The sequence below is a fragment of the Crassostrea angulata genome, chromosome 4, assembly GCF_025612915.1.
Source record: "Crassostrea angulata isolate pt1a10 chromosome 4, ASM2561291v2, whole genome shotgun sequence".
Lineage (NCBI taxonomy): Eukaryota > Metazoa > Mollusca > Bivalvia > Ostreida > Ostreidae > Magallana > Magallana angulata.
Window position 1 is genome coordinate 33734377 of NC_069114.1, and position 16941 is coordinate 33751317.

General features: G+C 31.4%; 1 protein-coding gene and 1 pseudogene across 1 annotated transcript; both read left to right on the top strand.

The window, feature by feature from the left end:
• The first annotated feature begins 270 nt into the window (after nt 1–270).
• Nucleotides 271–2093, top strand: LOC128181321 (uncharacterized). Its single transcript, XM_052849682.1, has 6 exons — nt 271–374; nt 472–524; nt 623–778; nt 1361–1469; nt 1617–1657; nt 1760–2093. The coding sequence occupies exons 1-6, from the start codon at nt 271–273 to the stop codon at nt 1990–1992; spliced, it is 696 nt and encodes a 231-aa protein (XP_052705642.1). The 3' UTR covers nt 1993–2093.
• Nucleotides 2094–4937: 2844 nt separating this feature from the next.
• Nucleotides 4938–15712, top strand: LOC128182229 (uncharacterized; annotated as a pseudogene).
• The last annotated feature ends 1229 nt before the right edge of the window (nt 15713–16941 follow it).

The window sequence follows — 16941 nt, forward strand, 5'->3', positions numbered from 1 at the left end:
TTACAAACTATTGTGCATAAAGCAATACATCATGAAACAACAGGTTAAACAGTAAATATACATAATTTGAGAAAATTACTTTTAAAAAGTTAAGGTGCAAGAAAATTTGTTTGGAAGCCAGAAAACGTGACAAGCGTATATATGCGAGATGTAATTTTAAACAGTGGAATAATTTCCTCATAAAAATGTTTTAAAATTAAGTTCCTCGTCAACAAGATTTCATGACTATTGTTGCCACTATACCCATCAATGAAAGATTCGAGATAAGTCATGTATATTTCGTACATGTATATTTTACATTTAACTCTTATAGAAGCAATGACTAGTATTTCTGTTTCACAGAATCCAGGAATATGTTCAAATGTGTATGATGGGTATGTACAAATCAATACACTTTTTTTTCAGATACCTCATTAATAAAATAATTAATAATGTTTTTAAATTCATATTTTTCTATTAATTTTGTTCTAGAGAACCTTTAGAGTGCTGTCCAAATTATCGACTAGTCGGAAGTTCTTGCAAAGGTGTATCACAAAACAATCTTTGAATATTAAGGTATGATATAACCAACAAGCGTGTCAGGTTTTTTTTTATATATTTTTTTCATCTAATTTAAATTTAGAATGTTTCGCCGGATCTCGAGGAGTAAACTGTGCAAAAGATTGTGCTAAGGGATTCTATGGAAGACTCTGTAGAGAGGAGTGTTCCTGTCATCCATGTGATAAAGTCTACGGATGTCAAAATATGTCAAGTGGGTACAAGTACAGTACAACTGCGGGTATATAAATACATGTACCTAAATATTATTTGGCTTGATAATAAATAAAATTGTAATATTTTGATTAATCCAGAATACTGTATAACAGGTTTTTTTTTAAAATACAAAGGTATTCTCAAAGTTTTAAAATCTAATAAGAAAGCAAATATTCTTCGACTTCTCAATAAAAACTTGATTTAATTTTGAAACGTACATGTAAGTATGATGTCTTAATGTAGAATGAGCACGTGACCTTTAGCTTGTGGCAAAATGAAAAAAAAAGTATGTCGATGGATTCAACTGAAAACGCCTAATATCAATTTTGTTTACCTATTTACAGAACTCAAACTATTCTCTCTTTTTTAACTTAATAGGGTATTTTGAATATGCACTCAGATTAACGGCGACGCCGTTTTATTTTCATAATGATGATAAAATCTTTTGATATAACGTCAACATAATCAAAATTACTGTCAGATTGATTAAAATAATGAAAATTCTAGCAGTTAGAGAGAGTTTTTTATTCTGTTATATTATAAAATAAACTGTTTTTACTCTTGTACTTACATGTACATTGATTAAAGAGTAACTGCTTTCTTTCAGAACAAGATAAGGGTCCGATGAGGTATCACTGGCTTTCAATGTTAGCACTGTCATCGGGTGGTTTTGCAATTTGTTTCATTTTATGCCTTACAATCGTTTGTATATTCAGGTATGTATCCATATCATTATGGCATATTTCTTTTATTTTAACGCGTTCAGTTATCAATAATAGCTATGTGTTTTTCAATTCAAAATATTATAACATATTTTTTTTTCAAAAAAATGTATATGCAATATATATTTGATCTCAAAATAGATGGAACAGGAAAACAAGGACTTTTTTTCTTCCCAAACACGGTAAAAAGTTTGTTTTCTCAGTCATTCCTCCGGGTATGTGTTTCATAATTCCATTATTTTTGTGTTGTAAAATGTCAGTTGATCTAAATTTCTTTTCAAAAGGTACTCCAAATGATAATCTCCCTGCCATTCGTCGATATAATCTATTGCAGAGGTTAAGTAAAGTTGAAGCGTCTAGTGCAAATAGTAAAGAAAAAGTTTATCAAATTAACATTTGTCAAACAGTGGATCCTTTTGTCATGACAAAACAAAATGGAACGAAAGACTTTCAAGATGTCTATTGTCATATTGACCCAATGGAAGGATGTTACAATATCCTTAAACTCAAAGTATAGGATGAAAAAAGATGTAGCTCATGTTTCAAAATTTTGCGTAACTCATCAAAATGAAAATTACTACATAAAAGCAGAAAACACAATATCCACAAAAACATCAAAACAGAGCTGATACAGTATATGCTTGACTAATGCTAGTAATATTGACAGATGCGTTGCAGTGTATAGCTATAGAAGAACTTGTTGCAAGTTTTTCACTTTTATTATTACATACGCATTTAAATTATAAAATATCTTGCAAAAAGTGCATGTGAAGAAATCAGTAGACACAGGTCTATTAGTCAAAATGTAAAAAAGAGAGTGTCACGTTTTCTTTATAATAAAGATAATAATACTGAAGAGTTAATTTTTAAATGACATAAATGATTTGCAAGTTATTTTATTCCCATGTTCCGTCTTGATGGTCTTTGTAAATGTAACGTAATAAGCAACCAACACTATATCCAAAACTATTTTGATGACATAAATCTCCCTAATCTAATATCACTCATCATTGCGTGTTATTGGACAAAGGAACACAAACAAACAAAAAATCCAAAATATGATAAACCAATGAGCAAAAACAAAAATATATGTGTTTGATATTTATTGCTAAGGAGATACAAAGTGAAACGTCAGCGACTATCGTGGCAAATTTATGGAAAATTTGAAAGTTAGTTTTAACATACTAAAAGATTTCATTAAAATTTGGCTTGATTAAATCTTAATAAGGATATTTGTTCTTTAGTGTTAATAAGTCAGGTACTTCCTTTACTAAATCAAAATAATTTCTTTTTTACTACACTCTGTGTAGGTTCACTTTGCAATATGGGAATCTTGCTGTATTAATAATAAGTGAATGAGCAATAATGAGTGTCTATTTAAAAAAGGAAGGTCATGATTCGAGCTGAAAATTGCTTGTCTTTTTCCATGTTTAAGATGATTCACTAGGGTATTGCCAACAGCAGCCATAATTTAAATTCCTGTTTTTGATTGATTTTTCAACAGTAGACTATATTATGTAAAAAAAAAAAAAAGTCTCGTGTCATGTTATTGTTTACGTTTATTAAATACACTTGTAGAAGTTATGTTACAAGCAGATTTTCCCCTTGGTAGTTTGTTATAAACATACGATGGATATATATTATACATAACAATACAAAAACAACATATATATTATGTTTGTCCATTTAAAATGTGTCACTTCTTTACGAATAAACAGTGAACCTTGCAAAGAATGTTGCAACTGCATTTGATATTAATGCTCATTGCACTTATAACTATATAAAGTATATTAACTTACACAAACACCATATTGTTCTTTTCCATTCAAAGAGATATAAAATTTTGCAATTCATTCAGAGTTTTCTTTTGGTCAAAGTTTTAATAAAAAGGTATAGCGAACCCTACCCACCGACTTTATTCTTATTATCATGTAAAAGAGAGAGAGCAGCAGGCAGTGGGACAAACCGCAGCCTGATACTGTAAGCTCTTAGAGAAATACCAGCTAGATGATGAGAAAAGTTGGAGAGAGAGACCAGTGCAGAGCTGAATATTCTAAAAAAAAATTTAAATATAACGTTTTCTTACACATTCAGTTGGTAACGATTCAGTTTCACATCGGAGTTATCCGCCAAGAGAGATACTCTAAAACCGTTAATTTTCATCTAGAGAAATTTCTTTTTGTCATTTTAATTTAAAACATATACTTTTCGGTTGTGGCTTGGTTCGATTAATGAACATCTTTTTGCATTAATATTTATTTCATGTCAAGTTCTCTTATCACCTTGTTTACCTCGAATTCGAACTTGTTAGACAATGACCTCATTTGATCTTCACAGTCTACTTCTTAGCAAGTCAATGCACCCTTTCTTTCTTTCGTCAAAGTGTTAGTCAGGTCTTGTCACCATTTTTTTTTACATATGTAAAGATCTCTTTTCAACATTAATGTCAATCTATAATTGATTATGTGATGAGTTTTGTTTAATTCTTTCTTACTATAATTATCATTATGATTATTTCAAGTTCAACAGCGCCTTCAACAACACAACAGCTATAAATAGATTGTGAATTAAAGAATATACCTATTTAAAAGCATAAAAAAAATTCCAAGATTTCTCAGTTGATACGCCCCGTAAGCTTATCAGGTTTCAGTACACGGCTAAAAAAGGTGATGGGTACGGAGCTTTTATATTGCAGCATGCCCGGATGATAACGTTGAAAAATTGTGCGAGGAATTCCGAGTGACTGTAAACATTTCCCATTATAAATCTCCGTAAGCTAAAAAAAATCTGTTTTCGTTTTTGTGATTTTTTGCGTCAATAAAGATACCTGTAGCTTGGAAATTTTCCCTTTCATCGGTTTCAATTGCACTTCTTTCACAGGCATGTGAGTTTTTTTAATAAACAGTCGAAATTTGCGTCATACATGTAATTATCTTGAGACATACTTAAGAACACGCGGTTGCAGTAAGGATATTATTTAATTTAAAAAATATTGATTGAGTGCTTATATTTACTTTTTTGTAACTTGTTTCCTTGTTTGCAGTTGTGAATTATTCCTCAAAAATACTGTATTGTCTTGAGGGTAATATAACAGCTACAAGCCTGATCTTTGATTTTCGATTGTGACGTTGCACTTTCACAGCGTTCAACGTTTGTGACTTCACAATCAAACTTGTATTTAACTTTTGAGTGCACAGTATGTCTTACGGTGCTAAATCTGCAGTAACTTTCCACACACTATACGTGCAAAAATATGTGAAATGTAAATATATTTGTAAATACAACATTCCTACATTTGTCATTATTCAATATTCTTGCAAAGGTTAGTATAATGTAACATTAAGTTTCTCTTCAATCAGTTTTATAATCCTATTAACATTATCTAGATTAATTAATGTGATTCCTAACATTAGCTTGGCCATGTATAAACTGTTTATACATGTAATTACAATTTTTTCAAAAATGAATGGTATTGTTGTATCACAGAATCCAGGAATATGTTCGAATATATCAAATGGGTAATATGTAATATTAAATGATTTTCGCGTATCTTCTGACTTTAAGAATGAAGGTTGTGGTGTTTTCAGATATAACATATGTGGATTTTGATGTGTTTCTATAGAACCTTTAGACTGCTGCCCAAACTATCGAATTGTCAGGAGCAACTGCGAAGGTATTATATACAGGTTTATTTCAACATAAAAAATGAAATGTATCAAACAAACAGCATGTTTAATTCTGCATCTCGTCCTTGTACAGAATGCCTGCCCGGATCTCGAGGAGTAAATTGTGCAGAGGATCGTGCTTTAGGGTTTTTTGGAAGACTCTGTAGAGAGGAGTGTTCCTGTGATCCATGTGATAAAGTCTACGGATGTCAAAATATATCAAATGGGTACAAGTACAGTACAACTTCCGGTATTGATATACTTAATTTTATTTGACTTGACAATAATAATAACTTTTGATATATATATATTAATTTTAGGGGAAATCATTTAAAATACAAGCGTAGCAGGGTTTTAATTATATTTAGTGAATAAAAGAAGTCAGTAAAATTGTAAGCTAACAATTACATGTACGTACTTTTTTCTTTTTTGATAAATGATAATGTTATAATACGCGACCCTGCCGTCTTTTTATTGATGCATTGATGTCAATAATTAGACTCAGGATTTCTTTTTATCAACTTAATGGCACTGGATGAAATGTCTGGTTTCAGCACTGCAGAAACCCTTTGGAAACTCTGCGGAAACTTAAGGTTACTTTAAGTTTCCGACAGGTTTCAGCACGGAAACTTCAAGTTTCATTAAGTTTCCGCAATGCTGAAACTTAGGCTGTCCATGAATCCAAATGGTTTCCGCAACGGAAACTGACCGAAACTTGAAGTTTCTGCATAGTTTCAATCTCCATATACGTTTGGGATACATATTGTTTACAAATGGTTTCCGCGACGGAAACTTACTGAAACTTGAAGTTTCTGCATAGTTTCAACCTCCATATACAATTGGGAAACATATTGTTTACAAAGGGTTTCCGCAACTGAAACTTACTGAAACTTTTTATATTTTTGCTTTCACAAAAGCTGAGCAAGGTTTCTACTTTATGTAAAAACAAAACAATTTCAAACAGTTCCAAATTTATTTTGTTCAAAAATCTGAAATTGTTTCCAATAATAAATAAAAAACAGCCAAGATACAATAATGGAGAAACATCCATATGGCAATTCTACGAAAGCCGAGAAGGATCATTCGAGATTCGAGATTCGAAATACGAGATTCGAAATACGAGATTCGAGATTCGAAATTCGAGATTCAATATCTAAATTAACCAATCAAATCATGGATCTGAAACCTGTATCCTAGCAACATCAAACTGTTCTAAATAAAGATCATTCGTACATGCTCTTTCCTACAAATAAATGTCTTAATAGCTCTTATATAGTGGTTATAAAATGGTTAAATTAACATTGATGAATTAACCACACACAGTATAAACAATTAAATTAGAAATAACACTGTTGGCTTTGCGAATCTAAGTGGTTTTGTTTGCCCTGTATGTATTTCCCCCCGAACAATTTTAACCCGAAGTGTATTCGCCCCAACTGTGTAAAAATCGGCTCGCGAAGAAAGATCTGTTTAATCTAAATGTTTTAGCTATGAAACGAAACTCAATGAAATAATCGACATGTCAAAATATAGGTTATGATAAAGTTTTAAACCATAGAAGATATAATGATTTACAACCTCAAAGACAGAGACACAGACAGACAGACAGACAGAGAGAGAGTTTTGTAGTGTCAAATTCAGTTTAATTTAGAATTTGAAATTGATTTGATTTGTTACAAGCATATATAGACAATAATTAAGCCTCTAAAACGAGAAAAGAGAGGAGGTAGCTAGGGTAGGGCAAACCAACTAGCAAGCTTTAATTTTAACGGTGTTAGCGCACCTGTGATTTACATCGACTCTCTCTCTCTCTCTCTCTCTCTCTCTCTCTCTCTCTCTCTCTCTCTCTCTCTCTCTCTCTCTCTCTCTCATCACCTAGCATTTCCTTTTCCGTGAGGGGGTTTGGGGTATTTGTGATGTCTTACATTAGCTAGCTAAAATGATAAAAAACATGAAATTTTCTTTAAATTATGTGCGGATGTTGTACGCCAATAATCTGTTTTCAGTATAATTATACATTTCCAGAAGGGGGGGGGGCTATATAGTCCTAATTAATTTGTCAGTAATTCTGTCCCCACTTTGTTTTCTCTTCGTTTTCCAGGTTTTTTTTTATTTGGCTCGGCAAATTAATATAAAACTTTCTGTGTAGCTCCATAACGATGCACTGTAGATAAATTATGAGTAGTTTTACTTTTGATAAACAGGTACATATCCGTACTTGAATTTTAATTTGACTCTTATAATCGGATTTAATATTCCAATAATTATAGGGTAGGAAAGAGTAGACGGGACTTTTTTGCGCATATCCTACTGTACCATTCATTCAACACAGGTATTAGCACTCATCGAGTTCGACTTGCTTTCCTTTTCTTTCATCCACTGGATTAAAAGCTATTAATTTTTGAAAATATTTTGAATTTATGGCCTGATTATATATAAATTAGAGCTGCGCTGGTGCATATATTTACCCAAATGGACCAAAATATAACCAAATGAATCTAAAAATTTTGACAAAATTAGTTTTAAACGTACGACTCTTTTTCAATTCTAATCGGGTATGTCCTTTAGAAAAATCTTGAACCACACACATTTTAGCAAATAAAACGGCAATTGTTTCATTTTTTTAAGGGGAGGGAGGTGGTGCCGGTAAAGGACATGTATTGCTTGTGGCAGTTGTGCTATACTCTCATTTGTTATAATAGGTAATACTACATATTGATATAAAATGAAAGTTTTCAATTACACTGTACATAGCTTCTATCACGCATTTTGACCCGTGCGATAGTTTAAAACAATTTTCAAAGCATTTAATGTAACTCAACCGATCATTTTTGAAATTTAATTTTCTGGATCCCCGCCTGATACGTCCGCCTTCTTGTATATTAGAATTACATGTACGTTGACCATATGTACACATTAACTTAATCGGCTATATTATGGGACGATAACATTTTTTATCAATGTTTTTGCAGGATATATAACAAATAACAGCCTATTTGTGGGTTTTTGCACTGATTATTTGAGATAATTTGCCGCCACCTTTTATGCATTCCACACACCACTCACAGTTTCTTTATTTGGTAACATCTGTGTGTATGGCGACAAATTGGTAAATTTGCACCACTCACCCCTTGTAGCTTCATCCTGATTACATTTTATCTGGCTAAGTGTACTGTAGTAGTATATTAAATACACACATCTTTGTTTGCAGTGCTTATTTACATCTTTAGAGATTTACTTACAAAAAAAGTAAACATTTGTATGACTTATATGTAATTATTGTCAATTTTCATGCGGTGGGGGGTAGGGGGGTAGGAAACTACAGAGAAACTTAACTTGGCTGTGAAACATATGCTTTTATTCTTTCTTGTTGATATATCAATGAATGAATTATAACAAAATATATGAACAACAATTAATTTTGAAATATTCATGCCCAATCAAATAAAAGGTTTTACTGTTCTCTGCACAAGAAATCGGCAATGTGAACAAATTGGCACCCTATCATCCCTACCTTTAATTGTAGAGAGTAGGTATTGAAAACAATATCAAAAGTAAGACTCATAATAAGTTGTTTACTGAGGAAAAGGAAAAAAAATTGTATTTATTAAATATTTCGTATGATGTGATAATAACTCAATGATTTGTTCATAATCATAGTACTAGTGTATCACTGTATGCATACATAAAAACGATAAGTAATGCTTATATTTATTAGTGAAACAGGACAGATTATTAATATTTAGATTATTTAGATACATGTACTAATCTTCATGCGGGGATCTAGAAAGGAGGGGGTCAGGGGATCTGGACCCCCTCCTCGGGAAAATTGGAGCTTATTAAATTTACGTAGTAAATTTTTTTTTAATTGGCCTAGGACCCCCTACAGAAAAAATTAGCTACGCTTATGAAGTTCTCTACCATAACCGCATTTTTACACAAAAGAGGTGAATAAACCCGGGTTTTAAACTATTACTGGTGGTGAAATACCTTAGGGTTCAAACGCATCAGGTGGAAATGCACCAGGGCAAACAAAATCACTTAGATCCGCGAAGCACACTGCATTATTACTAGTCTACTTAGATATTCTGTGTAAAAGTAAATACAAATAATTATTTAGTTAGGTAGGGAGAAGTGAACATAGCATTTATTTGTATATAAGAGCATGTACGTATGATTTTTATTTAGAACAGTTTGATGTCGCTAGGATACATATTTTCAGATCCTTGATTTGATTGGTTAATTTAGATATTGAATCTCGAATTTCGAATCTCGAATCTCGTATTTCGAATCTCGTATTTCGAATCTCGAATCTCGAATGATCCTTCTCGGCTTTCGTACAATTCCCTTATTAGGGACTTTTATTTAAAAAATGATAAAATTGTACAAGAAAAAAAACTCCCATAGAAATCTTTACATTTGTATTTTTTTTCATCTCGATTAAATGCCTATCAAATCTCCCTTTAAAAATGCAACAAAGATCTTACTTTTTTAAAAATATGAATGCAATTTACAAAATAACTGCACGTACATGAATAAACAAAGAAAACTTCACTGTTACATGAACATGATACACTTGTCTCAATTTGTTTTGAACTACAATGAATATGTACACCAGAAAATATTTTTGAAAAGTCTAAAGTATCCATCTTTAAAAAAAAATACACTACAAGATAGTAGTTGACTATAGAGGTATGACCCAGATTTGATTTGAATATGCCAATAAATTCCAAAATGAGGTCAACGTGACCCATTTACAAGTTGGGATAAACCTTTTCTTTGTTAGTAATATAATCTTATGTTTTACAATAGAACAGGATTTGATATCATTTTTTTGATAATCCATTAAGTCCAAAGTGAACTTTTCATTTCCACCCATGATGTACCAACTGATTAGATTTTAATATCATAAGCCTGTCAGTATTTAATAGATGACCCAGAGGGAGATATGAAAAGCTTGTTGGCCAATAAAAAGCTAACAATGGAGCAGTTTGTCAAATCATGTGCAAAAATATGATGTACAAATTTAATTAATTATGCTGATTGCAACACACTTGTCTTCATTCCTAATGAATATTCTTCTTTACACACGGTTTACCTTCCTACATTTCACAACTTTACCTACAAAAATATTTTTAAATCCAAGACATGAAGTAAAATATACATTGTTAATATGACAAGTATTACTACATGTACATGTAGTTGCTTTTTGTAGCATGAATGTATAAAATACAAAGTATCACACTGATCATTCAACTTACAACTCTCATCAATACCAGAATTTTACTTATGATATAAAAGCTAATTCCAATTATATATTAGTTACATAACACAGATTAAAATAAAACCAACATGGAAAACTTTCCATCCAAGTAATTTTGTTACATAAAAATTGTAATACATGGGGTATATGTTGTCTTTATATAATTTCATATAGTATTACGACATAATTGAATATTGTTTGGTGTATTTTATCATTTCTATGACCCATGCATTCATCTCCTAATGCAGTGTTTTTACATTTAAGATTGGTTTCTTAATTTTTCATATATTGCTGCAAATAAAAACTAAGTTATCAATAAATTTTTAAACAAAGAAAATGGAAAAAAAAGTAGTTAACACTTATCAACTTGGAGGTGTGAGGATATATATTACATGGAGTCTAATATTTTATGCAATATTTGCAAATATAACAAATTGTTTAAGAAAATGAAAGTTAATATCTGCAAGGTCTAATCAATCATTTAATAAGTCAAAACCATGTGATATTCTAAGATTCTTGCTTACAGACAGACATTGTAATATACTGGTATTTGATCATATAAAAAAGTACTTTTATAGTTTATAGGTTTTCTGAAATGAGAATACTTTACAGTTAAAAAGTCTTGTTCTGCAGAGGTTTAGTCGGGTCGTAGAGATGTGTCCATTCGAATCAATAAGGAGTGTCCTTGGCTGTTGTTGATGTAACCCGAGTCGTAGTTTATGGAAATAGGCCTTTTTGGGTGACTTTCGAGTATTGTCCAGACCGGTGAAGCACTCATATGATCACATCATGGCTACAGCAGACTTAGTAGTTCTGGACAGTGGTAGCATTAAAATTCTTCTTCTTGCGATGAACTTGTTCCTTTCACTGGGCTGTACTTTATGTCTGTTCTATTTATCTTAAACATGAATAATAAAATTTCAATTAGATTTTTAAACAATAAACATAAGTCATTCAGCCTAACATGTAATAAAAGCATTCTTAATAAAATTCTGAATACAGAAGCTACTAGCAGTTGCCAGTTGCTGTTTAAACTATGTCATATAATGACTACAGTAGTATCTGGTCTAAAATGTTTCATTTTATGTTTGAAGCTATGTTATTTTCATTTTGATTCAGTTATTGTTTGTTGAACAATGGAAAAACTTATCAACAATAAGTGTGCCCCCCCCCCCCATCAACCTCCTTTTCAAGAACTTCCTGGATTTCCCAAAAATTACTACAGTAAATTATAAACATCCAACACATGTATAAGTTAATGGTGAAAATAATCAATTTCAAAGCAATACCTTTCGTTCACATCGTCCAGCTGGTCAAAAACATTCACCCGAATCACCGAACACTGAACAGAGGATGCAACTAATCATCGGAACCATTGACTTTGTATGCTGTCAATGCTGAAAAAGAAGAACGTGAAAGATTTCATTTTCCGGATTTAATTAATAAATTTTTTTCGTTACATTTAGAGTTTGTAAATTGTATAATGTGCGAAAGATTCATTGTTCGTCTTGTTTACCAACCAAGCAATCATATATTAGGGACGTTTATATAATTATATATGTGTATACCCTGGATAATCTTGATTATCATGCATATAAAGTTGGTTAATGGTTAACTTGGTCAAAACGTATATTTAAAAGAGATACGGTAATAAAAATTAAAACGCCGAACCAAGTTTGAAAAAATGACGCCATCTTGATTTGATGGCGCGAGATCTCGTTTACAAATGAGAGATAAATTAGAGCCTTGAAAATGTTATTGGGAGTATCTATATTGTGAATTAAGTTACCTTGACATGAGTTCTTCGTTCCTGCATTATCTCCTTGTTGTAGAGGCTATTAATGCTTCTCAATTCTCCATTTTACAACAGCACCTTCTTGTCCATCTTCTTCGCTCGGAATCAGAAAGTGCGCCAATACTGACCAATCAGAACCCGCTAAATCTTGGAAAAGTGCATCTTGGGATAGTTTAAAATGAATAATGTTTAATCAAAATTATCATTTATTACCGAATAGTATACTTTTTACATGTATATTTATTTTAAATAAGAACTGTCGGAGTCAGTATTTCCTGGTTAAATACGACAAAGTATTGGCGTGTGTTTGTTACAATTGTATTTGTAACACGTGATTAACCAAAAAAATGGCCGACCGTTTGTTTACAAATGTCTAATGAAATTAAACAAGTTTTAATGAGACATATGTATCAGATTTTGTCTTTAGCTATATTTTATTTACATGTACTGATGATTTTGCCAAACTAAATATGATGGAGCCATATATAGTTTACTGACAAGTTAGTCTTGACTTGTCCAATTTTCACCGCGATTCTAAGCACGGTCATATTCTTATTCAAAATATAGAGGTGTGAAAATATTATGTTCATCACAGAGCAGGTTCTGCATGAACACACAGAAATCACAAATATAATTAGATGCCGATCAATTAACGGGGTCCGGTTAACAGCGTTCACCCGTACGGTCAATTTACAACTACGATGAATTGATGGCAATTATTTTACAGTTACACATGTGCACTGATATTGGTCATGCGATGAACAGTACGTTAAGAATACTAAAGAAATTAAAATACAAACGCGTTAAACAAGCTGGGAAGTAAGACGTACACGTCAGACTGATATATAAACAAAATATAATTTTAATTATTTGGTATACTTTCTACATCAAATGTATACGAATGTATAATCAAATTTTATAAAATGGGATTAAAATCACGTGCACCACATGGCTAGTGCTGGATTTTAAACTGATTTTGTAATATAACGTATAACTTCAGTAAAATTATAAATAATGCTTATTATATCTTATAACAGAAACATGTGCATGTTTCATAAACATGTATCAATATCTGTGTTTACAGTACAGAAAGTAAATACAAAGTATAGAAATGCACGAATCACATAGGCGTCGAACCGGGGGGGGGGGGGGGGGGCTGGGGGGGGGGGGCTTAGTGCAAAGTTTGACTTAACCAGTAGGCATATAGCCCCCCCCCCCACTTTTTCTCGCCGGAAATGTAATTGTTCCTAAATTTACCTTGAAAGATTGAGAAGTTGGAGTAATAGGCATACTAGCCCCAAACCCCCCCCCCCCCCCCCCCGACACGGATTAGGAATTTCCTGATTTTGGGAATTAGGGTTTTTTAGAATCTGTAGAATTTTTAAAAATAAATTCCTGTGTACATGTGTTGGCGTGGTATTAAAAAAGAAATGAATTAGCTCTAAACTTCAGGTTGTACGAATATTTGGTACGATTTGTAAAAATTTACAACGACTTTACCTTAATTTGTTTGCTTAATTAGTTACTGTACCTCAAGGTTCATTCAAATGATAACTAAATGATTTAAGAAGGAGTCTTACAAAATAGGTATATTAATTTATTTTACGAAATAATTATAATTTACTTATCAGTTTTACTAACTCAGGTACACACAAATTGAAAAAAAATTCCCGCCGGGCTCCAATTATAAACTCACGCTTCGTACTGTGTATATGTTATGTAACAGTCTTTTGTTCACTCCTGACAGAAAAAACCCTGCAATCCAGACAGAATATACAGGAAAATCACAGAGGAGGTCACCTGGACAAAGAATGTATACACATGTATACACGTGCCCGAGTACCTAAGATTAATAATTTCATCATATGCATTAAACAAGATCAGACATCAGTTTTTCTTTTCAAATTCAATTAATTACTTAGTAAGGTTCTTAATCGCATTATTTGCCACATTTGAAGATAGTTACATGTATACATATAGTTTCAGTCACGCTGAAACCTTACTATACATTTTAGTATGTACGGATTTATTATCATTAGGCTAGAATTAAACTTAAACCTGTTGAAAATAAATGCTATCACTATTAAACTCAAATCAATTTTAGTAATAGTTTCAGCAATGCGTAAACCATTTGGAATCTTAACTTAAAGTTTCAGCATACTGAAACCTAGCGGAAATGTTCTGAAACTGATTGATATTTCCATAATAATTTACACAACTATTCACACGATTCAAATTTAGTTTCCGCATTGCGGAAACCATCAGGAATCTTAGACTAAAGTTTTTGCTGACTGAAACCCAACGGATACTTGCTGAATCGATATAATGGTTTCCGCATTGCGGAAACTATACATGAAACTTCAACTTCAAGTTTCAGCAAGGTTTCCATATAGTTTCAGTTTTGCTGAAACTTGATTTTTCATCCAGTGTGGCTGTTTAAATTTTCATTATGACAATAAAAATATGTATAATAATCAAAATATTTAGTGACTTTCAGATTGTAATAAATGATTGCAATTCTACAAAATAATTTTAATTATTAACATTTTCGCCTTGAACAAGATGAGGATCCAAAGGTATGTCACTGGCTCACATTGTTAACACTGGCATCGGGTTGCTTTGCAATTTGTTTTACTTTATGCCTAACCGTCGTTTGTATATTCAGGTACATGACCATATTAATACGTCATATTTTTTACATGTATATAACTATCAATAATAGTTATTTATTATTTTCAATCTGATACATTTTGTATTCTTCACGATTTCACCTGTTAAATGTATCAGCATCAAATGTAACAATCAATTCATCATTATATATTTACTTCTGCCATTAGGTGTTTTTTTTTTTTTTACAAATAACAATGTACAAAAATACAACCAGAATCTTTTCATGAATATATTATATGTATGCAATACTTCATCTTGTAAAAAGATGGAACTCGTTTACAAGGACTTTTTTGCTGACTAAACTCGGTAAAAATATTGTTTTAATTATTCCCAAAAGGTATTTTAAAATCATTTCTTTATTTTTGTGTTGCAAAATGTTTCATTTCTTTCAACAGATACTCAAAATGATGGTAATCTTCCCGAAATTCTTCGATAGAACCCACTGCAAAGGTTAAGTAGAGTTAAAGCATCACCTGGTAAAAAACTTTTTATCGAATTTACAGTTGTCACGATGAAGATCTATTTTTTAAAGATTAAAACAAATAGAACGAAAGACTTTCAAGATGTAAATGGTCATATAGACCCAAAGGATGGATGCTATAATATTCTCAAACTCAAAGTACTGGATGAAAAAGATGATATTAATACAAATAACTATTTGAAAGCAGAAAACAGTGTATCTGCAACAACATTAACAGCATCAAACAATAGTAATACCGATGAACTTATGTCCAAAAGATTGATAAATCGAGAGCAAATAAAACACCAGAAAGATTTATTTCGAACACTTAATCGTTTTAAACAGAAAGACACAAAGGAAAAGGTTAAGGTACAGCTTTGTTAAATCAACAGAACTGATATAATACACGTAAACACTTGTCAATGCCAGTGATTAGTTAACATTAAGATATTTGTCACATGATTTCAATTAGACGTAACTTGTTTCAATTTGACCACTATTTTTGAAAAATATACGATTAAATATATCTTATTTTTTCGTTCGAATTAAGTTAGTAAACCCATTGCATGTTTATTATAAAACAAAATGTCAAAATCCTATATTCTCTCTCTTTCACATTTTGTCTTGAAACATATATATAAAACACATATATTTATTTCCTAAAGAAATCAGCTCATAAGTGTTTCATAGCTGAAAAGCAGCACACTTATTTGTAAATCATTAATTGACACAACCCCTTTTACAAAGTAAATAAAAAATCAATAACAATTGTTAATATGCTAAGAGATTTATAATTGTTTTCTCCTTTTACAAGTAGTGCATTGCGCTTAATGTTAAAGAAATAAAATAAAGTGGTAGAGAAAGTAGAAGTGGGGACATGAAGCAAATTTAATTATTATCAAAATAAAAACATTAATTCTTAAACCTTATTATTTTCAAAAAATCGGCTTAATTAGGTATTGATAAGGATATTCGTTCTTCAATGGTAATTAGCCTGGTACTCCCATCATATGCTCAATAGTGTTTCCTTTTCCCCATACACTTTTTCTATTCTGTATCTTTACACTATAAGGAAGTCCTGTTTATCAAAAGTTAGAAAATTAGTTATAAGGAATTTCTATTTTAAGGGGCACCAGGTCACAATTTTGGCTAAAATTTGTAATGAATAAAATTTTAAGGTGATATAACACATCATCACAAAATGGCTTACCGCTGATCGAACTGACAATTTGTTTTATTAAAAAGATTTTATCGACTGCAATATGTAACTTACTCCATAGCCGAGTGGATAAGATGTCGGACTTGTGATCTGTACATCCTGATTTCTAATCCCGCAAGGGCTTTTGTTGTTACTGAAATAAATATTTTAGATATTCATTTCTTATCCCCAAACTGCAAATTTTTCGCTTACAGTTTGTTAATCATAATTTTTTTTATTATCAAATAATGTCATGTTAATTTGAGTGACTTTATCCATGTGTGTTATTCCACCTTAATTGGGGTTATAATAACAGTCAGCTAACGTTTGAATGTGATTTATCGAGTTACTTAATATGTGTTGAATATATTTTGACAAATATTTACATTATGTAAATTTACAGGATTAGAATATG